This window comes from Pecten maximus, chromosome 1 (assembly GCF_902652985.1).
Source record: "Pecten maximus chromosome 1, xPecMax1.1, whole genome shotgun sequence".
NCBI classification, from domain to species: Eukaryota; Metazoa; Mollusca; class Bivalvia; order Pectinida; family Pectinidae; genus Pecten; species Pecten maximus.
The window spans coordinates 7,583,029-7,603,853 of record NC_047015.1 but is presented as its reverse complement, the minus strand read 5'-3'; the positions used below and the strand labels follow the sequence as shown (position 1 = coordinate 7,603,853).

Here is a 20,825-nt window from a genome sequence, read left to right as displayed (position 1 = left end):
TATGTGCATCTTTTAGAAACTTCCCTTTTCATTTATGATCTAAGCGGCCTTTCTTTCCAAAATGTAAACATGGCAGCAGTTTGGCAGCAAGCACTAGCCTTAGATGCAAAATACAACGCTTACAGGACTCCTAACAACCCACAGTTTAGTAAGAACTCGATATTCTATACACACACATAATGAATAAACACACACTTCTTCTGTAAAAGGACCTATACCTTCTGAGTCAGTTTCGATGTCTAAAGAAGGAACTATCACTCCCACAGTTATATCAGTCATCGGCCTTTTATCAGTTTTACGCTTTTGGACCTCCTTGAATATGTTTTTCCACACTCAGACGGATCTCCCTGATTCGTTTTCCACTGTTATAAATTGAAGTGACCAAAGCTACATACATCGATTACTGTAACTCTGTCTATACAGTCACCACCTTGGCTTCTATATATCAGTCAGTGTAACTGTTATAGGTTACAAAACGTGACGCATTGCATAAATTGTACCCGACTGTTATCAATATAAGCACACATATACATATGTCTGTGATATTGGGGATTGATAGTGCTCAACTTGGGAAAGCCTAGACTCTTTTTTTGTGTGAGTGTATTGTGCATCAGTCAAGGGAATTAAAATCTCAACCAAAAGATTCGGACTTTATATTTAATCAGTAGAATGCTGGGATGAAGTCTAAAGGGCTGACAAATTGTTCAAATAAATGACTTTGATCCACTTTAAAGGTCACAGTTGTCAAATTATTAAAATATTTAAACACAAATTCCTCTAAGAAATGAAAGCCCTAAGGTGGTGATATTTGACAGGTTTGTAGCGGAACTGGACCGGGTCGATCATCAGCGACCAGGTAGTTCAATCGGTAGAGCATCTGGCTAGTGTTCGGAGGCCACGGGTTCGAACCCCGGTCTGGCTGTGCATTTTTCCACTCCTACTACAGGTTGATGAGCTATCAATTAAAATTTGTTAAAATAAATGACTTGATTTATAGCACTTTCAAAGTTAAAATGGTCACATATGTCAGACCTTTCAAAAAGACTGGGCCTAGTTTCATCTATATTCCTTAATTAAAATTCCCACAGGAAAGCATTACAGATTTAAAAGAAAGCTCCTTAACCAAGTCCTATGGCAAAATCTTCATTAAGGAATCTCCCTAAGTTAAAGAATGTTGATGAAACAGGGAACAAGACATTAGACCTACAAATGAATGACCTTGACCCACTTTCAAGAACACAGGGGTCAGACACAAAAGGCTCAGTCTTTATACACCTGCATATCTCTTAAATGTCATCCAACCATTCATAAATACAAATAATAATTATAATTTTAGAAATGAAAGATTCTTCAATGTACCTCCGGCTAGCTAGAACTAACAATTATAACAGTTTTTCCCCTCCACTATGAATTACTGGAACTTTCTTGAGGACTCTTAAAGAAACTCTGTTTCAATTTCTAGCTTTAAATCCAATCTAAAAACTGTATTTCTAACTACTCTGATATTTTTATTAATTGCAGCCCTCACAGTCTTAATATTGTTTTATGTCAATTACGAAACAAAGCTAGTGATTTGAATTTTGATACATGTATGGATCATTTCGTTGATGATGGTTCTTATACATGTGGTGCTAATATTGAAAATGCAATTCATTTCTTCTTCCAATGTCCACTTTACTTGAATATTCAACATCACATCATAACAGTTTATAACCTTCTAGGATATGTTAATCATCATGTTCTCTTATATAGTGTCGTTGACTTGCCAACTGATTTAAATAGAATCATACTTTCCAACACTAGTTCTTATCTAAAAAAAGTAAATGCTTTCAAATGTTCATTAAACTGGACATCTATAGGAAAGGACTAATATAGGCTGAGCCTGTTGTCCAATCCCTTTTGCCAACACCAAATCTTGATGATATTCTATGTAAAAATACCTTGTTTTTATACTTGTTGTGTTGATAATAAAATATTTTGAAAATAAAAATTATATTTGGCTTAATTTTAAATTATTCAGCAATTTCTCGCAGACATGTTTACACATTATACAAGTGTACATCCTAATATTTGTTGAAAACTGGAATAAGGGGAACTGAGTTTGATATCCACATGGATAAATCAGACCAACTTTGAAAGACAACATACATTTATGTAACTCTGGTAAATACTATCGCCAATATGCCACTTTGCCAGAGAGAACTTCCCTTTGGCTTAATCGTTTGCACGTCAGACTAGTAAGCTTGAGGTCCCGGGTTTGATCCCTAGCAAAGGCATCAAATCAAAATCAGGCTTTCTCTTACATTGACACCCATGTAGGGAAATTATTTCAACATCAGACTTTCATCTATTTATTACAAAAAGTCCATATAGTAACACTTCCACAACATTGGATTATATTTTGCAGGAACAGTATACATCAGAAGAAGGAGCCAGTTGCTCAGAGAGAATGCGAAATCAGGTGTAAGTATATTATTATCCCAGTTATATACTATACATTGCTGATCATTTATCACGATATTGTGTATAAAGATCCAAATTAACAAATTCGAGGCATGAGGAAAGAAAGTCCACTAGAGATAACTTGTAAATCCAGTTTTCAAATGTTTTAGCAACGAGATCCAGCTGTTCGAAAGGAATACCTTCACCAAAGGGCACAGTTACTGACATCCCGCTACGGAAGTCCAGCATTTTCTGATCAGGGGTATTCATTTTGATAAAAAAATCATTTAAAGCTTAAATGTGTTTGAATCTTTTCCAAATAATTTAGTGTATAACTTGTTACTCGTTACAGAACTTATTACTGGTCATTGTTTTTTAATCATTTATGGTCATTATTCCCAATCTGAAGTAAAAGAGTAAAGAAACCTATCATTTTAACAAGTACTAATGTACTGATTTAGATTCAATACAGCTTAAGAAACATGTGATCCTCATTATATAAGTACAGTTATCTTTGGAAATAATCAGAATATTACTAAAGACAGTTGGAAAAAAGATTGAAGTGTTCATGATTCAGACATATCAACTAGAGTGTATTTGTCATACAAAGATGATTTGACTATTGTCTGTGTAATTATTTTACATTTCAGGAGTATCCGGAGCAGATCGTTCAGTATTAGGAGTATTAGTAGGAATACTATGGAGGTATTATTGTTTCTGATATTACCATTCTGTTTTATCAGTTATCGCCGCTGTCATTATAATGCAAATTAACTTATTGCCAAGATTAAAAGTTCTAAGGAATTATATCTCTTAGTTAATTAACACAATGGGTTCTTGGGTAATGTGTTCTCAGGCTTATTATTTCAGTGTTCTGTTGAACTTTATGTTGATTACTCCATTAATCAGAGTTTTGACAACCTAGCCATTGGAGTAGATGGGAAGAAGCATCACAGACGCCATCAGAGTGGTGGGTCATTCAAACACATGTATGAGGGGCCAATGAAGCGGGTGTATGACAGTATAGAGGTGGTACCTACCCGAGAGGCTGAAGCCAGCAGGTATCAATATGTTACCATCAATAATGAGATAGATTTTATTTGTGCAACTGATCAGTTCCTTCAATGTAATAGTTCTTTTGTTTTAGCTGGATGTAAATAGTCTAAATACAGTCCACATGTACTAGCCTTTTTCTCAGTTTACTAACATGAATGCTGTAATAAAATCACCCAGAAAATCTGTAGTTGTTACATAAGCTCTTGCTATGGTAAGTTTGGATCAGTAGTCCAATCAAATAGGCAAATATCTTTTCTTCAACTTTGTGTAGAAATTTACTTAACATCACATATGTGGGTTAATGTTTTGCCCCATTCTGTTGCTCATTAGTGTATTCACGTTAAATTTACATTGTTGTACTTTGTTGCAACTTCAACATTCCAATGACGTGACATTGTTTACAGGTTGGGTCTGCACTGCCTGACACGAAGACTGCATTTTGTAGTTTTTATTGTTTTTGTTAGTTTTCGATGTTTAAATTGATGAGATATAGTACAGCAACATCAAATAACACCCACTAGGGATTGATTTTTATAAAAAATGGCAAGTTATGCGTCAGTATTCTACTTTCATTTTCTCACCAAATTTCTGATCGAAGCCAGGATCGACACTCATGGCAACGATGGAGGCGTAGTTCTAACACAATATCAAATCTACCTATGTGTGCGTAGAACTGAAAACTTTCTACATAATACACTGTGTGTTTGAAAATTATCTGCAAATAATAGATTTAATTAGTCAACATTTGTTGCATTCAAGTAGTGACATTTTTTCATTTCTATGCTGTCGTTTGACAATAAAAACACTGAAGAGTTCCAATATTGGGACATCAACATTAACATCGATCGTAGTTATTATAAAAGTGCAACCTTGTATCCAACCTAAAAAATTATGAATGGGACTTTTTGGAAATTAACTCGTTTATGTAGATTTTACTGTGCATCTGAATGATTTCTGTAACAAATAGGAAACAGTTCAATTTTCAATAGACTTCACGAAACAAATGCAGTCAACTTTCAGCTGGTCAGGTACTAGTACTATCCCAAGTATAGCAGTCCCTAGTAAATAGCTTCAAACATAGACATGTATTTGAGCCAAGTGCCAGGTTACTTTAAGTACTCATGTAGTAATATTGACATGGAACACTTGATCAAGTTACAGATTTTACTTGCTTTGCTTACAGAGCGATGGCCGGCGGCAAAACAGTATCAGAAAACTATGCTTTTACAGGGATGCATCATATATTTGATCAGCACAAAGAGTCAGGTATTAGTCTTGTGTTACAGAAAAGAGTTAGATATTTGTCACTACACTGCACATGTACATTGAGAATTTTGACAATAATAACAGAGTTAACATTATTTAGTTGTGTAGCATTTGTTTTTCTGCTCACTACTGTTTATTACAACCATTTGAGAAGAGCAAAAATCACTTGATTGATATGCAAAATTTCTTTTGGAATTGTTAAAAACACTTTAATTGTAATTATTATGCCCTCACAATGAAACGGCTGGGGCACATGCTCAGTCCATCTGTCACATAAAGTAGACTTTGTGCTCAAGTATGTTTTTCAGTCAGTTGATAGCTTTATGATAAAGAAATTTGGCTCATCTGTTCATTCGTCAGACATCTGCTTTTTCTTTCAAATTACTTCTTTAAAACCAAGAGGCTTTGAGTCATGATATAGGGCAAGTAGTTTCCTTGGATGAAGCCCAATAATTGCAACAATGTTTGCAAAAAGAAGTGACCTTAATACATATTCAAGGTCACAGGTGTCCTCTTTATTAAACCACTCAAAAAACTTCCTCAAAGGCTTCTAGTCATGGTATTTGCCTAGTAGCTTCCTGATGTGATGAACCTTTATAAATTTTGTGAAAAGGAATGACCTTGACTCATATTCAAGGTATGAGAGATCAACTATGTTAAAAACAACTAAAAACAGTAAAATGATATTCTATAAGAATGAATACTGATATTACATTATTTCATTTGTGACTATTCAGACTAGAGTATTTACATTTCAGTGACAAGTGTCAAGTTTGCTAATGATGATAAATCCCGTGTAGCCTGCTCATCATTGGATGGTACACTGTCCATCTGCCAAGTGATTCCTCCCCCGGCCACGGTCATCTGTATGTTGAATGGTCACTCAGCTGGGGTAACAGGTAAAAACTGTACTTGTTATACTCCCACTATAAACAGGTTGTTGGCAGATTTGTTTTTACTGTTGAGTTTTGATAGATCCAGTATTACAGTAGTAACGCTATAATTAACACTGAAAATCCTTGTAGAGCATGCATGACTACACAACGTCGGGCTTTATTCTCAGCGAATGTAATAAATATAAAACTAGTATACAGTAGAACCAGTAAACTAGTTTACTGATATTATATATCACACATATAAACTTATCTGTGAACATTCCATTTCTCAATTGTATCTCAATTTCTTTGGAGACATTCTGAGAATTATACACATCTTGTGTATCTTTGTATTTCTCTGGAGACAATGTGATATTGTATTTCAAATTTTGTTTGGTCTCTGTCCAGTGATGTAATTCTGTTTGTGTCGTTGTACTTCAGATTTTGTTTGGTCTCTGTCCAATGATGTGATCCTGTCCGTGTCATTGTATTTCAGATTTTGTTTGGTCTCTGTCCAATGATGTAATCCTGTCTGTGTCGTTGTTTTTCAGATTTTGTTTGGTCTCTGTCCAATGATGTGATCCTGTCCGTGTCGTTGTATTTCAGATTTTGTTTGGTAACCGTCCAGTGATGTAATTCTGTTCGTGTCGTTGTTTTTCAGATTTTGTTTGGTCTCTGTCCAATGATGTGATCCTGTCTGTGTCGTTGTTTTTCAGATTTTGTTTGGTCTCTGTCCAATGATGTTATCCTGTTCGTGTCGTTGTATTTCAGATTTTGTTTGGTCTCTGTCCAATGATGTGATCCTGTCCGTGTCGTTGTATTTCAGATTTTGTTTGGTCTCTGTCCAATGATGTGATCCTGTCCGTGTCATTAGATGGTACAGCCAGACTATGGGATGTTGCTGCGGGGAAGTGTATGCGAGTTATCAATGACAACACAGGGGCAGAACTGCACTGCTGTGTGTTCCAACCCCTCAACAACAACATGTTTGTTGTATCCTTTTACTAATTCTATCATATATGACTTGAATGATTCTTGTCTCAGTACATAAATTTTAGCTCGAAGAGAGGTGTTTACTCAAATGAGTAGGTATGTTGCATGCCAAAAGTAGGTCACTCTGACCTACATTGTGACCTTTGACCTACATCAAAGAAAAAGGCTCTACCTCCTACACTTCTTAACACTGGCACTTCATACCTGGGGCATGGGGCATGGTCACTTTAACCCACATTGTGACCTTTGACCTTCATCAATGACAGACTTAAGAAGAAGAAAAAAAAAGCCAGATTCTTTCTGCCATGTATGATTGTAATACTTCAGATATTTGGTTTCCGTAAAGTTTGATCCTGATGCATCTGTATAAATATTCAAGGTGTAATATTTTTTTTAATACAATTTACCCAATTGGGATATCAAATATTTCTAATTCCGGAAGCAGCATCAACATAATATTTAAATTGTAAGATACCAAATTTGCCTTTCTGAATTTTTTTTTTTCAAATCTGAAACCCGATATAAAATTAGTGATAATACTAAAATTCATACCACAAAATGCAATCAAATAATGAATAGGTGTCACCAGATCCAATTGCACGGTAAAAGGACGCCTCATATCAGTAAATATCCATCAGATTTATTTATCATCTGTACATTCTTGGCATATAACTTCACACATTTTTGCTAAATTGTCTTGATTTAAATATTTTGGACTTAGACATTTTATGTCAAATCTCGCAATATATGTTCTAGTTGGTGAACTCAACCTCTAATTCTAACAGGAGGTATTAGGGGCAAGCTTTGTACCGATGACTGTACTTTTGTGACCTTCACCTCTGTGACTTTGTTTTAAATGTAGGAATGAGACATTGTGTCTTAAATATCCATTTCTAGTTATTTACCATTAAAACATTGATTCTCATTCATAGGAAATATAAATACTTTATATAAAACAATAGTTATATAAAACAATAGTTATATAAAACAATAGTTATATAAAACAATAGTTATATAAAACAATAGTTGTCCCACTGAAAAGTAATATCACTTCAGTCTCAGATGATTTGGCCTATCACAGGTGGATATTTCACACCAGTGATGGACCAACTGCATTTAAAGGTCAAATTTAATTTATCTTGCCTGTCAAAGATTGATTTTAATAATTATATATCATGTTTTCAAAAAGCACTCACCAAACATGAAGGAATATTGATGTACTGCTTTAGTGACAAACGTCCGTGTGTTGTATTGGCCTTAACCAGTTTAAGACCGGTAACAGTAAAGGCCAGGTACAGATGATGAATGTATCTACAGGCAAAGGAAACAAGGTAAATACTCTACATTTCTGTAAGTATAGTTAATTTTGTATTTTGGAGCCTAAAACAATTCATGCAATGCCATATAAGGTACCCTAAAAGTTCAGACATTCACTATGAGTAATGTTCATTTTGTTACAGTATTATGTTCACACTTGTTTTTATGTCTCGCCATAATACAGGGAGGAAGCAGTAAAGTCATTGGAAAGGCAATGGCTTTGGCCTTTGACACCACCGGTCGCATACTCTGGGCGGGGGATGACAAGGGTTCCATCTTCTCTTTCACTGTAGATGTTGCTACAGGGAAACTAACAAAAACACGAAGGTCAGTTAAACTTGGAAAGATCCAGTCAAGACTTCTACTATAAGGTGTTTATAGATAGATCTTATGAGCTAAATATAGGTCTAATATAGGTGATTATTACAACTCATAGGCTAAATATAGGTCTAATATAGGTGATTATTACAGCTCATAGGCTAAATATAGGTCTAATATAGGTGATTATTACAGCTCATAGGCTAAATATAGGTCTAATATAGGTGATTATTACATCTTATAGGCTAAATATAGGTCTAATATAGGTGATTATTACAGCTCATAGGCTAAATATAGCTCTAATATAGGTGATTATTACAGCTTATAGGCTAAATATAGGTCTAATATAGGTGATTATTACAGCTCATAGGCTAAATATAGGTCTAATATAGGTGATTATTACAGCTCATAGGCTAAATATAGGTCTAATATAGGTGATTATTACATCTTATAGGCTAAATATAGCTCTAATATAGGTGATTATTACAGCTCATAGGCTAAATATAGGTCTAATATAGGTGATTATTACAGCTCATAGGCTAAATATAGCTCTAATATAGGTGATTATTACAGCTTATAGGCTAAATATAGGTCTAATATAGGTGATTATTACAGCTCATAGGCTAAATATAGGTCTAATATAGGTGATTATTACAGCTTATAGGCTAAATATAGGTCTAATATAGGTGATTATTACAGCTCATAGGCTAAATATAGGTCTAATATAGGTGATTATTACAGCTCATAGGCTAAATATAGGTCTAATATAGGTGATTATTACATCTTATAGGCTAAATATAGCTCTAATATAGGTGATTATTACAGCTTATAGGCTAAATATAGGTCTAATATAGGTGATTATTACATCTTATAGGCTAAATATAGGTCTAATATAGGTGATTATTACAGCTTATAGGCTAAATATAGGTCTAATATAGGTGATTATTACAGCTTATAGGCTAAATATAGGTCTAATATAGGTGAATATTACAGCTCAGCTGAAGATCTGAGGTGCAGAGTTTATTACTCCTTACCCATGTCATAACGGGCTGGTCCCTGCTGTCATTGTTGTGTCCTTGGGCAAGACTCTTTACACTAACTGCTCTAGATGGCATGCCACGAGCCTCCCTTATGTTGTTCAGTGAAGTAGCCAACAACTGCTACAAGGAGACCCTGCCTCAAAATGTTCATTGGGTGATAAACCCAGCAAACAAACAAACAAATATAAGCATGATATGTGTACCTGTTTTGCAATCGATTTTGTGAAACTTTGTCTGGTAAATTCAACTTGACAATAATGTTGTATTATCTAATCAGGTATAATTTGATACTGAGTTTAACAGATACTGTTACAGTTACTGAGTAAGAGTTATCAGACACTGTTACAGTTACTGAGTTAAAGTTAACAGATACTGTTACAGTTACTGAGTAAGAGTTAACAGATACTGATACAGTTACTGAGTAAGAGTTAACAGATACTGTTACAGTTACTGAGTAAGAGTTAACAGATACTGATACAGTTACTGAGTAAGAGTTAACAGATACTGTTACAGTTACTGAGTAAGAGTTAACAGATACTGATACAGTTACTGAGTAAGAGTTATCAGATACTGTTACAGTTACTGAGTAAGAGTTAACAGATACTGTTACAGTTACTGAGTAAGAGTTAACAGACACTGTTACAGTTACTGAGTAAGAGTTAACAGATACTGTTACAGTTACTGAGTAAGAGTTAACAGATACTGTTACAGTTACTGAGTAAGAGTTAACAGATACTGATACAGTTACTGAGTAAGAGTTAACAGATACTGTTACAGTTACTGAGTAAGAGTTAACAGATACTGATACAGTTACTGAGTAAGAGTTAACAGATACTGATACAGTTACTGAGTAAGAGTTAACAGATACTGATACAGTTACTGAGTAAGAGTTAACAGATACTGTTACAGTTACTGAGTAAGAGTTATCAGATACTGATACAGTTACTGAGTAAGAGTTAACAGATACTGATACAGTTACTGAGTAAGAGTTAACAGATACTGTTACAGTTACTGAGTAAGAGTTAACAGATACTGTTACAGTTACTGAGTAAGAGTTATCAGACACTGTTACAGTTATTGAGTAAGAGTTAACAGATACTGATACGTTTACTGAGTAAGAGTTATCAGATACTGTTACAGTTACTGAGTAAGAGTTAACAGATACTGATACAGTTACTGAGTAAGAGTTAACAGATACTGTTACAGTTACTGAGTTAGAGTTAACAGATACTGTAACAGTTACTGAGTAAGAGTTAACAGATACTGTTACAGTTACTGAGTAAGAGTTATCAGATACTGTTACAGTTACTGAGTAAGAGTTAACAGATACTGTTACAGTTACTGAGTAAGAGTTAACAGATACGGATACAGTTACTGAGTAAGAGTTAACAGATACTGTTACAGTTACTGAGTAAGAGTTAACAGATACTGATACAGTTACTGAGTAAGAGTTAACAGATACTGATACAGTTACTGAGTAAGAGTTAACAGATACTGTTACAGTTACTGAGTAAGAGTTAACAGATACTGATACAGTTACTGAGTAAGAGTTAACAGATACTGTTACAGTTACTGAGTAAGAGTTAACAGATACTGATACAGTTACTGAGTAAGAGTTAACAGACACTGTTACAGTTACTGAGTAAGAGTTAACAGATACTGATACAGTTACTGAGTAAGAGTTAACAGATACTGTTACAGTTACTGAGTAAGAGTTAACAGATACTGATACAGTTACTGAGTAAGAGTTATCAGATACTGATACAGTTACTGAGTAAGAGTTAACAGATACTGTTACAGTTACTGAGTAAGAGTTAACAGATACTGATACAGTTACTGAGTAAGAGTTAACAGATACTGATACAGTTACTGAGTAAGAGTTAACAGATACTGATACAGTTACTGAGTAAGAGTTAACAGATACTGATACATTTACTGAGTAAGAGTTAACACATACTGATACAGTTACTGAGTAAGAGTTAACAGATACTGTTACAGTTACTGAGTAAGAGTTAACAGATACTGATACAGTTACTGAGTAAGAGTTAACAGATACTGATACAGTTACTGAGTAAGAGTTAACAGATACTGATACAGTTACTGAGTAAGAGTTATCAGATACTGATACAGTTACTGAGTAAGAGTTAACAGATACTGATACAGTTACTGAGTAAGAGTTATCAGATACTGTTACCGTTACTGAGTAAGAGTTATCAGATACTGTTACAGTTACTGAGTAAGAGTTAACAGATACTGTTACCGTTACTGAGTAAGAGTTAACAGATACTGTTACAGTTACTGAGTAAGAGTTATCAGATACTGTTACCGTTACTGAGTAAGAGTTATCAGATACTGTTACAGTTACTGAGTAAGAGTTAACAGATACTGTTACAGTTACTGAGTAAGAGTTAACAGTATTATAACTTATTGTAACACTGATTTTCTTGTTTTGTTATAGAATCACAGTAAGTGATGGAAGTGCTATCACTAGTATATCCGCACGCTCCTGGATCAGTCGAGAGGCACGCGATCCCTCACTTCTAGTCAACAGCTGTATCAGTGCTATGTGCCTTTTCAAGTAAGATACCGCCTTATCGTACAAATGTGCCCTTACTTTTAATGTCTTTAGAGTTATTAAGACTGCCTCAAAGATACTTGTGCCCTATTGTAATCAGCTTGTCTGTCCATCTGTCTGTTTTTTTCTTTTGCATAATTTTGATGGAAGTATATGAAGTGTGTTTTTAAAGTTGTACATGATGATGTCTTATGCATCTTAATTCTGCTTGGTAATATTTGGAACCAACAGGATTCAAAATGGCTGATAATCAGCATTCATGGATTTTAACATTAAGAAATTTAAATTTCTTTGCTCTTAACTAGTAAACATTTTGTTATGACGTTACGAAGCAAAATTTGTCACAATACAACTAAAAGTCAGTTGATAGAAAGTCTAGGTCATTGGATCAAAGGTCAAGGTCAGATTTGGTATCTTTTCATTGGTTAACATTTTACTATGACCTCTTTTGTTTCATATATAGGTTCCCCTTGGTCCTTATAATAGTGGTGCACATTCATTTTTGAGATTACCCCGGTAATCAGAGCACAATATGGCCAACAGGCGGTTATTTTGAATTTTGACTGTTGAATTTGGTTATTACTATTTCTTAGTTCTTCATGGATCTTTCTCGAATATCATAATCATGTTGGTTCCCTTTGTTCCCTAGTTGTGCATGTTCAATTTTGAGACATCTAAAAACAATGGTGAGTGCCAAGATCCCTCCGGAATCTCTTGTCCATATCTGATTGTATATGAAGCACGTTCTTGTGGAATTCAACATTATACAAAGTATTCCTGTTAGCCGATTCACCTAAGGTATTGTCCAATCCAGTTGTTGTAATCCTTGAATAACGGTCAGTGTTTCTGTCTTTACCAGGGTGGTGACAGATGATGGCGGCTTACAGCTGAAGAAGACATTCCCAGTGAAACAAAAGAATTGTCACATCCGAAGTACATTCTGTCCTCTCATGTCGTTCCGACAGGGAGCCTGTGTAGGCAAGTATTAACTAAACTCAATTAAACTCATGAAGATAGTAAGTTGTGGTTGTAAAGAATTAATTGTGTTAAGTGGTTTAACATTGTGTCAAAACAGAACCCATTTCTAACTTGTATTGAGGGTTCAACATTCTATCAGCAGTGAACTGATTCCTAGTTTGTTACACGGAGCGGTAAGTTATTTTCTTACTTAGCCAGTGACAGGTTAGTAACAGACTTAATCTATAGTGTACCTATAAACTGTTCTATTGTGTACATGAGCTGTAAATTGTTCTATAGTTTGACTGAGCAGTAAACTGTTCTAAAATGTACATGATCAGTAAACTGTTCTATAATGTACATGATCAGTAACCTGTTCTATAATGTACATGAGCAGTAATCCGTTCTATAATGTACCTGAGCAGTAATCCGTTCTATAATGTACATGAGCAGTAAACTGTTCTATTTATTTGTTTATTTATTTCCAATTCAACAGACCCGGGGGTCCACTTACAGAATGGATAACAAATAAAACATAAGTATAAAATATCACAGTTCGTTATGAATGTAACACAGACATATATGTACAAAAGTATTGAACTAGTGGAAAAAAATATGCTGTAATCGAACTTTGAACCCAGTGAGAGACAAATAAAACATATCACAGTCTGTAACAAGATCAAAAGTATTAAAATTACATTGAATCCTGTTTAAAACACTATACTTTCTAATATTTATTCGACTTTTCTGACAGTAAAACTGAATAAAACGGGATGATCGTAGATTACGACCGGGTACTAAAAGACACATTTGCTCAACTAAATAAGGACAGTCAAATACACTATTTACACATTTGAAAAGAAAAACACCGTCTAAATATGCTCGCCTTTGTCTGAGGCTTAGAAGTTTAAAATACTTACAAGTTTCAGCGTAAGACATAGAATTAAAATCGACATGTGCCTTAAAACAGAAAAATTTCAAAAATTTGCGCTGAACAACTTCGATCTTGTGGATAAGTGAGGTTGTACCTGAGCAGTAAACTGTTCTATAATGTACATGATCAGTAAACTGTTCTATAATGTACATGATCAGTAAACTGTTCTATAATGTACATGATCAGTAACCTGTTCTATAATGTACATGATCAGTAAACTGTTCTATAATGTACATGATCAGTAAACTGTTCTATAATGTACATGATCAGTAAACTGTTCTATAATGTACCTGAGCAGTAATCTGTTCTATAATGTACATGATCAGTAAACTGTTCTATAATGTACATGATCAGTAAACTGTTCTATAATGTACATGAGCAGTAAACTGTTCTACAGTGTACATGAGCCCACCAATCTGCCAACACATTACATTTGTAAACAAATCATGGTAGAGGTATAACTTACTTCAAGGTTAACTTTTTATTTACAGTGTCTGGCAGTGAAGATATGTGTGTGTACTTCTTTGATGTTGGAAAAGATAACAAGCCCTGCGTGAACAAACTCCTTGGACACTCTGCCCCTGTGTTAGATGTATGCTTCAACTGTGATGAAAGTCTGCTTGCCTCTTGTGATGAACTTGGTATGGTCATCATCTGGAAACGAGAGGGAAAGCAGGGAATGCTTTAATGTGACGGAAACAAGAGGGAAATCAGGGAATGCTATAGTGTGATGGAAACGAGAGGGAAATCAGGGAATGCTATAGTGTGATGGAGACGAGAGGGAAATCAGGGAATGAATGGTTTAGTGTGATGGAGACGAGAGGGAAATCAGGGAATGGTTTAATGTGACGGAAATGAGAGGGAAATCAGGGAATGGTTTAGTGTGACAGAAAGGAGAGGGAAATCAGGGAATGCTTTAATGTGACGGAAACAAGAGGGAAATCAGGGAATGGTTTAATGTGACGGAAATGAGAGGGAAATCAGGGAATGCTATAGTATGATGGAGACGAGAGAGAAATCAGGGAATGGTTTAGTGTGACAGAAACGAGAGGGAAATCAGGGAATGGTTTAGTGTGACAGAAACGAGAGGGAAATCAGGGAATGCTATAGTGTGATGGAAACGAGAGGGAAATCAGGGAATGCTATAGTGTGATGGAAACGAGAGGGAAATCAGGGAATGCTATAGTGTGATGGAAACGAGAGGGAAATTAGGGAATGCTATAGTGTGATGGAAACGAGAGGGAAATCAGGGAATGCTATAGTGTGATGGAAACGAGAGGGAAATCAGGGAATGAATGGTTTAGTGTGATGGAGACAAGAGGGAAATCAGGGAATGCTATAGTGTGACAGAAACGAGAGGGAAATCAGGGAATGGTTAAGTGTGACAGAAACGAGAGGGAAATCAGGGAATGGTTTAGTGTGACAGAAACGAGAGGGAAATCAGGGAATGGTTTAGTGTGACAGAAACGAGAGGGAAATCAGGGAATGGTTTAGTGTGACAGAAACGAGAGGGAAATCAGGGAATGGTTAAGTGTGATGGAGACAAGAGGGAAATCAAAGAATGCTTCATTGTGATGGAATGAATGACCTTGAGCATGATTTAAGTTTGAAAGAGCCCGGAGATATTAATCTGGTCTCTGATATACTTGTTCTTAATTATGATTATGTATGAAAGTGTATGTATGAAAGGATCACTGGATAGCAGATGAGCTATTCAGGCCCATTTATAAAAAATGAAAAAGAATGGTTCGTGTTACTTGGAGATGGAATAGCTAATGAAGAGACAGAAGTTGGCATAGGTTCGTCCATTGGTAAATGAGTGTGACAGTGTCTCAGTATGTTCCATAATTGGATGTGGCGATTGTTGCATATGCCAAATGTTCCATTTACCAGTCCGCATGTTGCTGTGTCATCCAGGCGACTATAGATTTCAGGTTTGTATTGTCAATATGTTTCTCCAGTGAGACAAAGTGTGACGTTTGTAATAGTGACGTAATAACATAGAGTGGTGATTGGCATATCTGGAGATGACATAAGAGTATTGTGTCTAAGACAGAGCTGTAGTGGAACGGAGGAGTGATATGTTGGTGTATGGTGAATACCTTTGTTGGTGTATTCTATCAGAGGTGGTTCTAGTGGCCCTGTTCATGTATATCTGTTGTCACGTGCAGTCCAATTGGTAAATGTGCATAGGAAAAATAAATAATAATATGACTGATTTATCCAGGAAGAAGTTTGGTAATTTGTGCATTTTCAATTATTTTGATATCTCTTACCTGGGGTTTAAATATTTTTGTGATCTACAGAAACACTGGTGATAGTGATATGACTAGTACCTGTCTAGACAAGTGTACCTGTCTAGATTAGTACCTGTCTAGATTAGTACCTGTCTAGACAAGTGTACCTGTCTAGATTAGTACCTGTCTAGATTAGTAAATGTACCTGTCTAGATTAGTACTTGTCTAGATTAGTACCTGTCTAGACAAGTGTACCTGTCTAATGGTGAAGTTGTTTTCCCTGTATAATAAGCACACTCCCAAATATTTCTGGCATGCTGTCCTATTAAGTAACCAAGTCTGTGATGAGAAACTGATTTTCCCTTGTGTCTCAATGTGATGATTCTCTACATTCCTGAATATGTCCAGCTCTGCATTCCACTCAAATTACCAAAGTATTTTATAGATATTAATAGATTGTGTTTATATACTGCTTCTAGAGGTCTTAAGATATGCTAGGAACATCTCAGGCAATCCAATATATACTGTATGCATACCTATTCATTGCCTTTAATTTAATAGCTCTTTTTGTGTTTTTAAGACAAGAGAAAACTATTGATCTGATAAAGACTTCTCTGACAGTTTTAGACTTACTGTGTTTAAAATCCTATTCACTATTAAAGTGCTCAGATTATAGGGCTTCACTCAACTTTTACATCTTTGGCTGTGTATGTTTTCATTATGGATAGAGGTTTAATTTAAAAGACATCATTTGTGAAATAGTTTTGTTCTCTTTATTTTTTTAATTGGATCTATGTGATGTTATTGAATAATTATGACAATACAGATGTAAGCAGATTGTCTTGTTAGCTCACCTGGTCCAAAGGACCAAGGTGAGATTAGCCATACAGTGGCGTCCGTCTGTCCATCAGTCAACAATTACCTTGTGAACATGATAACTGAAGTAAATATATTTGGCTCACCTGGTCTGAAAAGGAAATCTTTTTAAGATGCTACTTGTCTTAAACAACTAAATAGATTTTGATGAAATTTAGTCTGGAGAATTATGTGGCAATGTTGTATGTTGCATAAATGAAGAATGTGACAGCCTTGGGGCAGGAGAAGGGGGCCAAATAACGGAAATACAACAAGAAGAAAAAGAACTTTAAAATCCTTTTAAAGTGGGCAGGATTTAGTCCACCTGTAGTTTGAACCATTATTGGGAGAGGCAGTTAAAAAGTAGGAAATGTTTCCAGGTGAGCGATGCAGGCCCCCTGGGCCTCATGTTTTTAGTTATGGGTTTTGTGTAGAGTTGGTAAGTTGTTGTGATACATAGATATGTATATTATAATAATATGTGCAATATTAGTATTCTTATTTGGGGCCATGTGTTGCGATTTTTCTATTTCATGCAAAGCATTGGAGTGTCTGTGCTACTACAATTTTCTACTTAGTAAGTGAGCATGCTCTGCAGAAAAATGTAGCTACCTGTGTGGTATATATGTGATAAGTTGAATATGTCCATTTGATGGTTCATTGTGTGTTGTTATATTGAAAATCATATCAATGACTTAGCTCAATATTATAGAAAACATTATATTTCTACATGAGAAAAGTTGAGGAAATATCCAAAAAACAGTTTCCAATATAATTCCTTTACTGAAGATAATCTTCTTAGACTCGCAAGTATATTTCTGGAAATCAGATCAGGAATTGTTTCTTTTCTGCTTACCGACAACATCAGATGTTTGGTTGCTCAAGTAGTCTTTCATCTGTGTTCCATGATCTGTATGTCATCTATTTCTCTAAAGGTACTGGACAGATCTTTCTACAATTTCATATTTCAGTACCACTTCGTCCTTTGACATATGTGATCCTTTTTAAGCCGTTATTGATGTTGATGACAAAATAGAGATATACATTTTGTTAGATTTTTTGTTTCGTTTTGGATGCAAGGTGTTATCTCAAGAAAAGTTATCAAATTATACTTTACTCTGTTAACACAGCAATTGATTGAAAGCATTAACAGAAAGAAAATATCAGTTTTTCGGAGAACTAATCAGACGGTTGATACTTCAGACACATTGCTACAATGTTGTGACACGTGTGGGACTACAATGTTGTGACACGTGGGACTACAATGTTGTGACACGTGTGGGACTACAATGTTGTGACACGTGTGGGACTACAATGATGTGACACGTGTGGGACTACAATGTTGTGACACGTGTGGGACTACAATGGTGTGACACGTGTGGGACTACAATGTTGTGACACGTGGGACTACAATGTTGTGACACGTGTGGGACTACAATGTTGTGACACGTGTGGGACTACAATGTTGTGACACGTGTGATACGACAATGGTGTGACACGTGTGGGACTACAATGTTGTGACACGTGTGGGACTACAATGTTGTGACACGTGTGATACTACAATGTTGTGACACGTGTGGGACTACAATGTTGTGACACGTGTGGGACTACAATGTTGTGACACGTGTGGGACTACAATGTTGTGACACGTGGGACTACAATGTTGTGACACGTGTGGGACTACAATGTTGTGACACGTGTGGGACTACAATGTTGTGACACGTGGGACTACAATGTTGTGACACGTGTGGGACTACAATGTTGTGACACGTGTGGGACTTCAATGTTGTGACACGTGTGATACTACAATGGTGTGACACGTGTGATACTACAATGTTGTGACACGTGGGACTACGATGTTGTGACACGTGTGGGACTACAATGTTGTGACACGTGTGGGACTACAATGTTGTGACACGTGTGGGACTACAATGTTGTGACACGTGTGGGACTACAATGTTGTGACACGTGGGACTACAATGTTGTGACACGTGTGGGACTACAATGTTGTGACACGTGTGGGACTACAATGTTGTGACACGTGCGGGACTACAATGTTGTGATACGTGAGACTACAATGTTGTGACACGTGTGGGACTACAATGTTCTGACACGTGTGATACTACAATGGTGTGACACGTGTGGGATTACAATGTTGTGACACGTGTGGGACTACAATGTTGTGACACATGTGGGACTACAATGTTGTGACACGTGTGGGACTACAATGTTGTGACACGTGAGACTACAATGTTGTGACACGTGAGACTACAATGTTGTGACACGTGTGGGACTACAATGTTGTGACACGTGTGGGACTACAATGTTGTGACACGTGCGGGACTACAATGTTGTGACACATGTGGGACTACAATGTTGTGACACGTGTGGTACTACGATGTTGTGACACGTGTGGGACTACGATGTTGTGACACGTGTTGGACTACGATGCTGTGACACGTGTGGGACTACAATGCTGTGACACGTGTGGGACTACAATGTTGTGACACGTGTGGGACTACAATGTTGTGACACGTGTGGGACTACAATGTTGTGACACGTGTGGGACTACAATGTTGTGACACGTGGGACTACAATGTTGTGACACGTGGGACTACAATGTTGTGACACGTGGGACTACAATGTTGTGACACGTGTGGGACTACAATGTTGTGACACGTGTGGGACTACAATGTTGTGACACGTGGGACTACAATGTTGTGACACGTGTGGGACTACAATGTTGTGACACGTGTGGGACTACAATGTTGTGACACGTGTGGGACTACGATGTTGTGACACGTGTGGGACTACGATGTTGTGACACGTGGGACTACAATGTTGTGACACGTGTGGGACTACAATGTTGTGACACGTGTGGGACTACAATGTTGTGACACGTGTGGTACTACGATGTTGTGACACATGTGGGACTACAATGTTGTGACACGTGTGGGACTACAATGTTGTGACACGTGTGATACTACAATGGTGTGACACGTGGGACTACAATGTTGTGACACGTGTGGGACTACAATGTTGTGACACGTGTGATACTACAATGTTGTGACACGTGTGGGACTACAATGTTGTGACACGTGTGGGACTACAATGTTGTGACACGTGTGGGACTACAATGTTGTGACACGTGGGACTACAATGTTGTGACACGTGTGGGACTACAATGTTGTGACACGTGTGGGACTACAATGTTGTGACACGTGGGACTACAATGTTGTGACACGTGTGATACTACAATGGTGTGACACGTGTGATACTACAATGTTGTGACACGTGGGACTACGATGTTGTGACACGTGTGGGACTACAATGTTGTGACACGTGTGGGACTACAATGTTGTGACACGTGTGGGACTACAATGTTGTGACACGTGTGGGACTACAATGTTGTGACACGTGTGGGACTACAATGTTGTGACACGTGTGGGACTACAATGTTGTGACACGTGTGGGACTACAATGTTGTGACATGTGGGACTACGATGTTCTGACACGTGTGGGACTACAATGTTGTGACACGTGTGGGACTACAATGTTGTGACACGTGTGGGACTACAATGTTGTGACACGTGTGGGACTACAATGGTGTGACACGTGTGGGACTACAATGTTGTGACACGTGTGACTACAATGTTGTGACACGTGTGATACTACAATGTTGTGACACGTGTGGGACTACAATGTTGTGACACGTGTGATACTACAATGTTGTGACACGTGTGGGACTACAATGTTGTGACACGTGTGATACTACAATGTTGTGACACGTGGGACTACAATGTTGTGACACGTGTGGGACTACAATGTTGTGACACGTGTGGGACTACAATGTTGTGACACGTGTGATACTACAATGTTGTGACACGTGGGACTACAATGTTGTGACACGTGTGGGACTACAATGTTGTGACACGTGTGGGACTACAATGGTGTGACACG

The 20,825-nt window shown here is 36.7% G+C and overlaps 1 protein-coding gene across 1 annotated transcript; it reads left to right on the top strand.

The window, feature by feature from the left end:
* The first annotated feature begins 27 nt into the window (after window positions 1-27).
* Window positions 28-17,915, top strand: LOC117323734 (WD repeat-containing protein 13-like). Its single transcript, XM_033879160.1, has 13 exons — window positions 28-148; window positions 2,408-2,463; window positions 2,613-2,704; window positions 3,093-3,147; window positions 3,352-3,503; window positions 4,682-4,764; window positions 5,523-5,663; window positions 6,466-6,632; window positions 7,904-7,963; window positions 8,134-8,276; window positions 11,766-11,885; window positions 12,742-12,860; window positions 14,265-17,915. Exons 1-13 carry the CDS (start codon window positions 70-72, stop codon window positions 14,459-14,461), a joined length of 1,464 nt encoding a protein of 487 aa, XP_033735051.1. The 5' UTR covers window positions 28-69; the 3' UTR covers window positions 14,462-17,915.
* The last annotated feature ends 2,910 nt before the right edge of the window (window positions 17,916-20,825 follow it).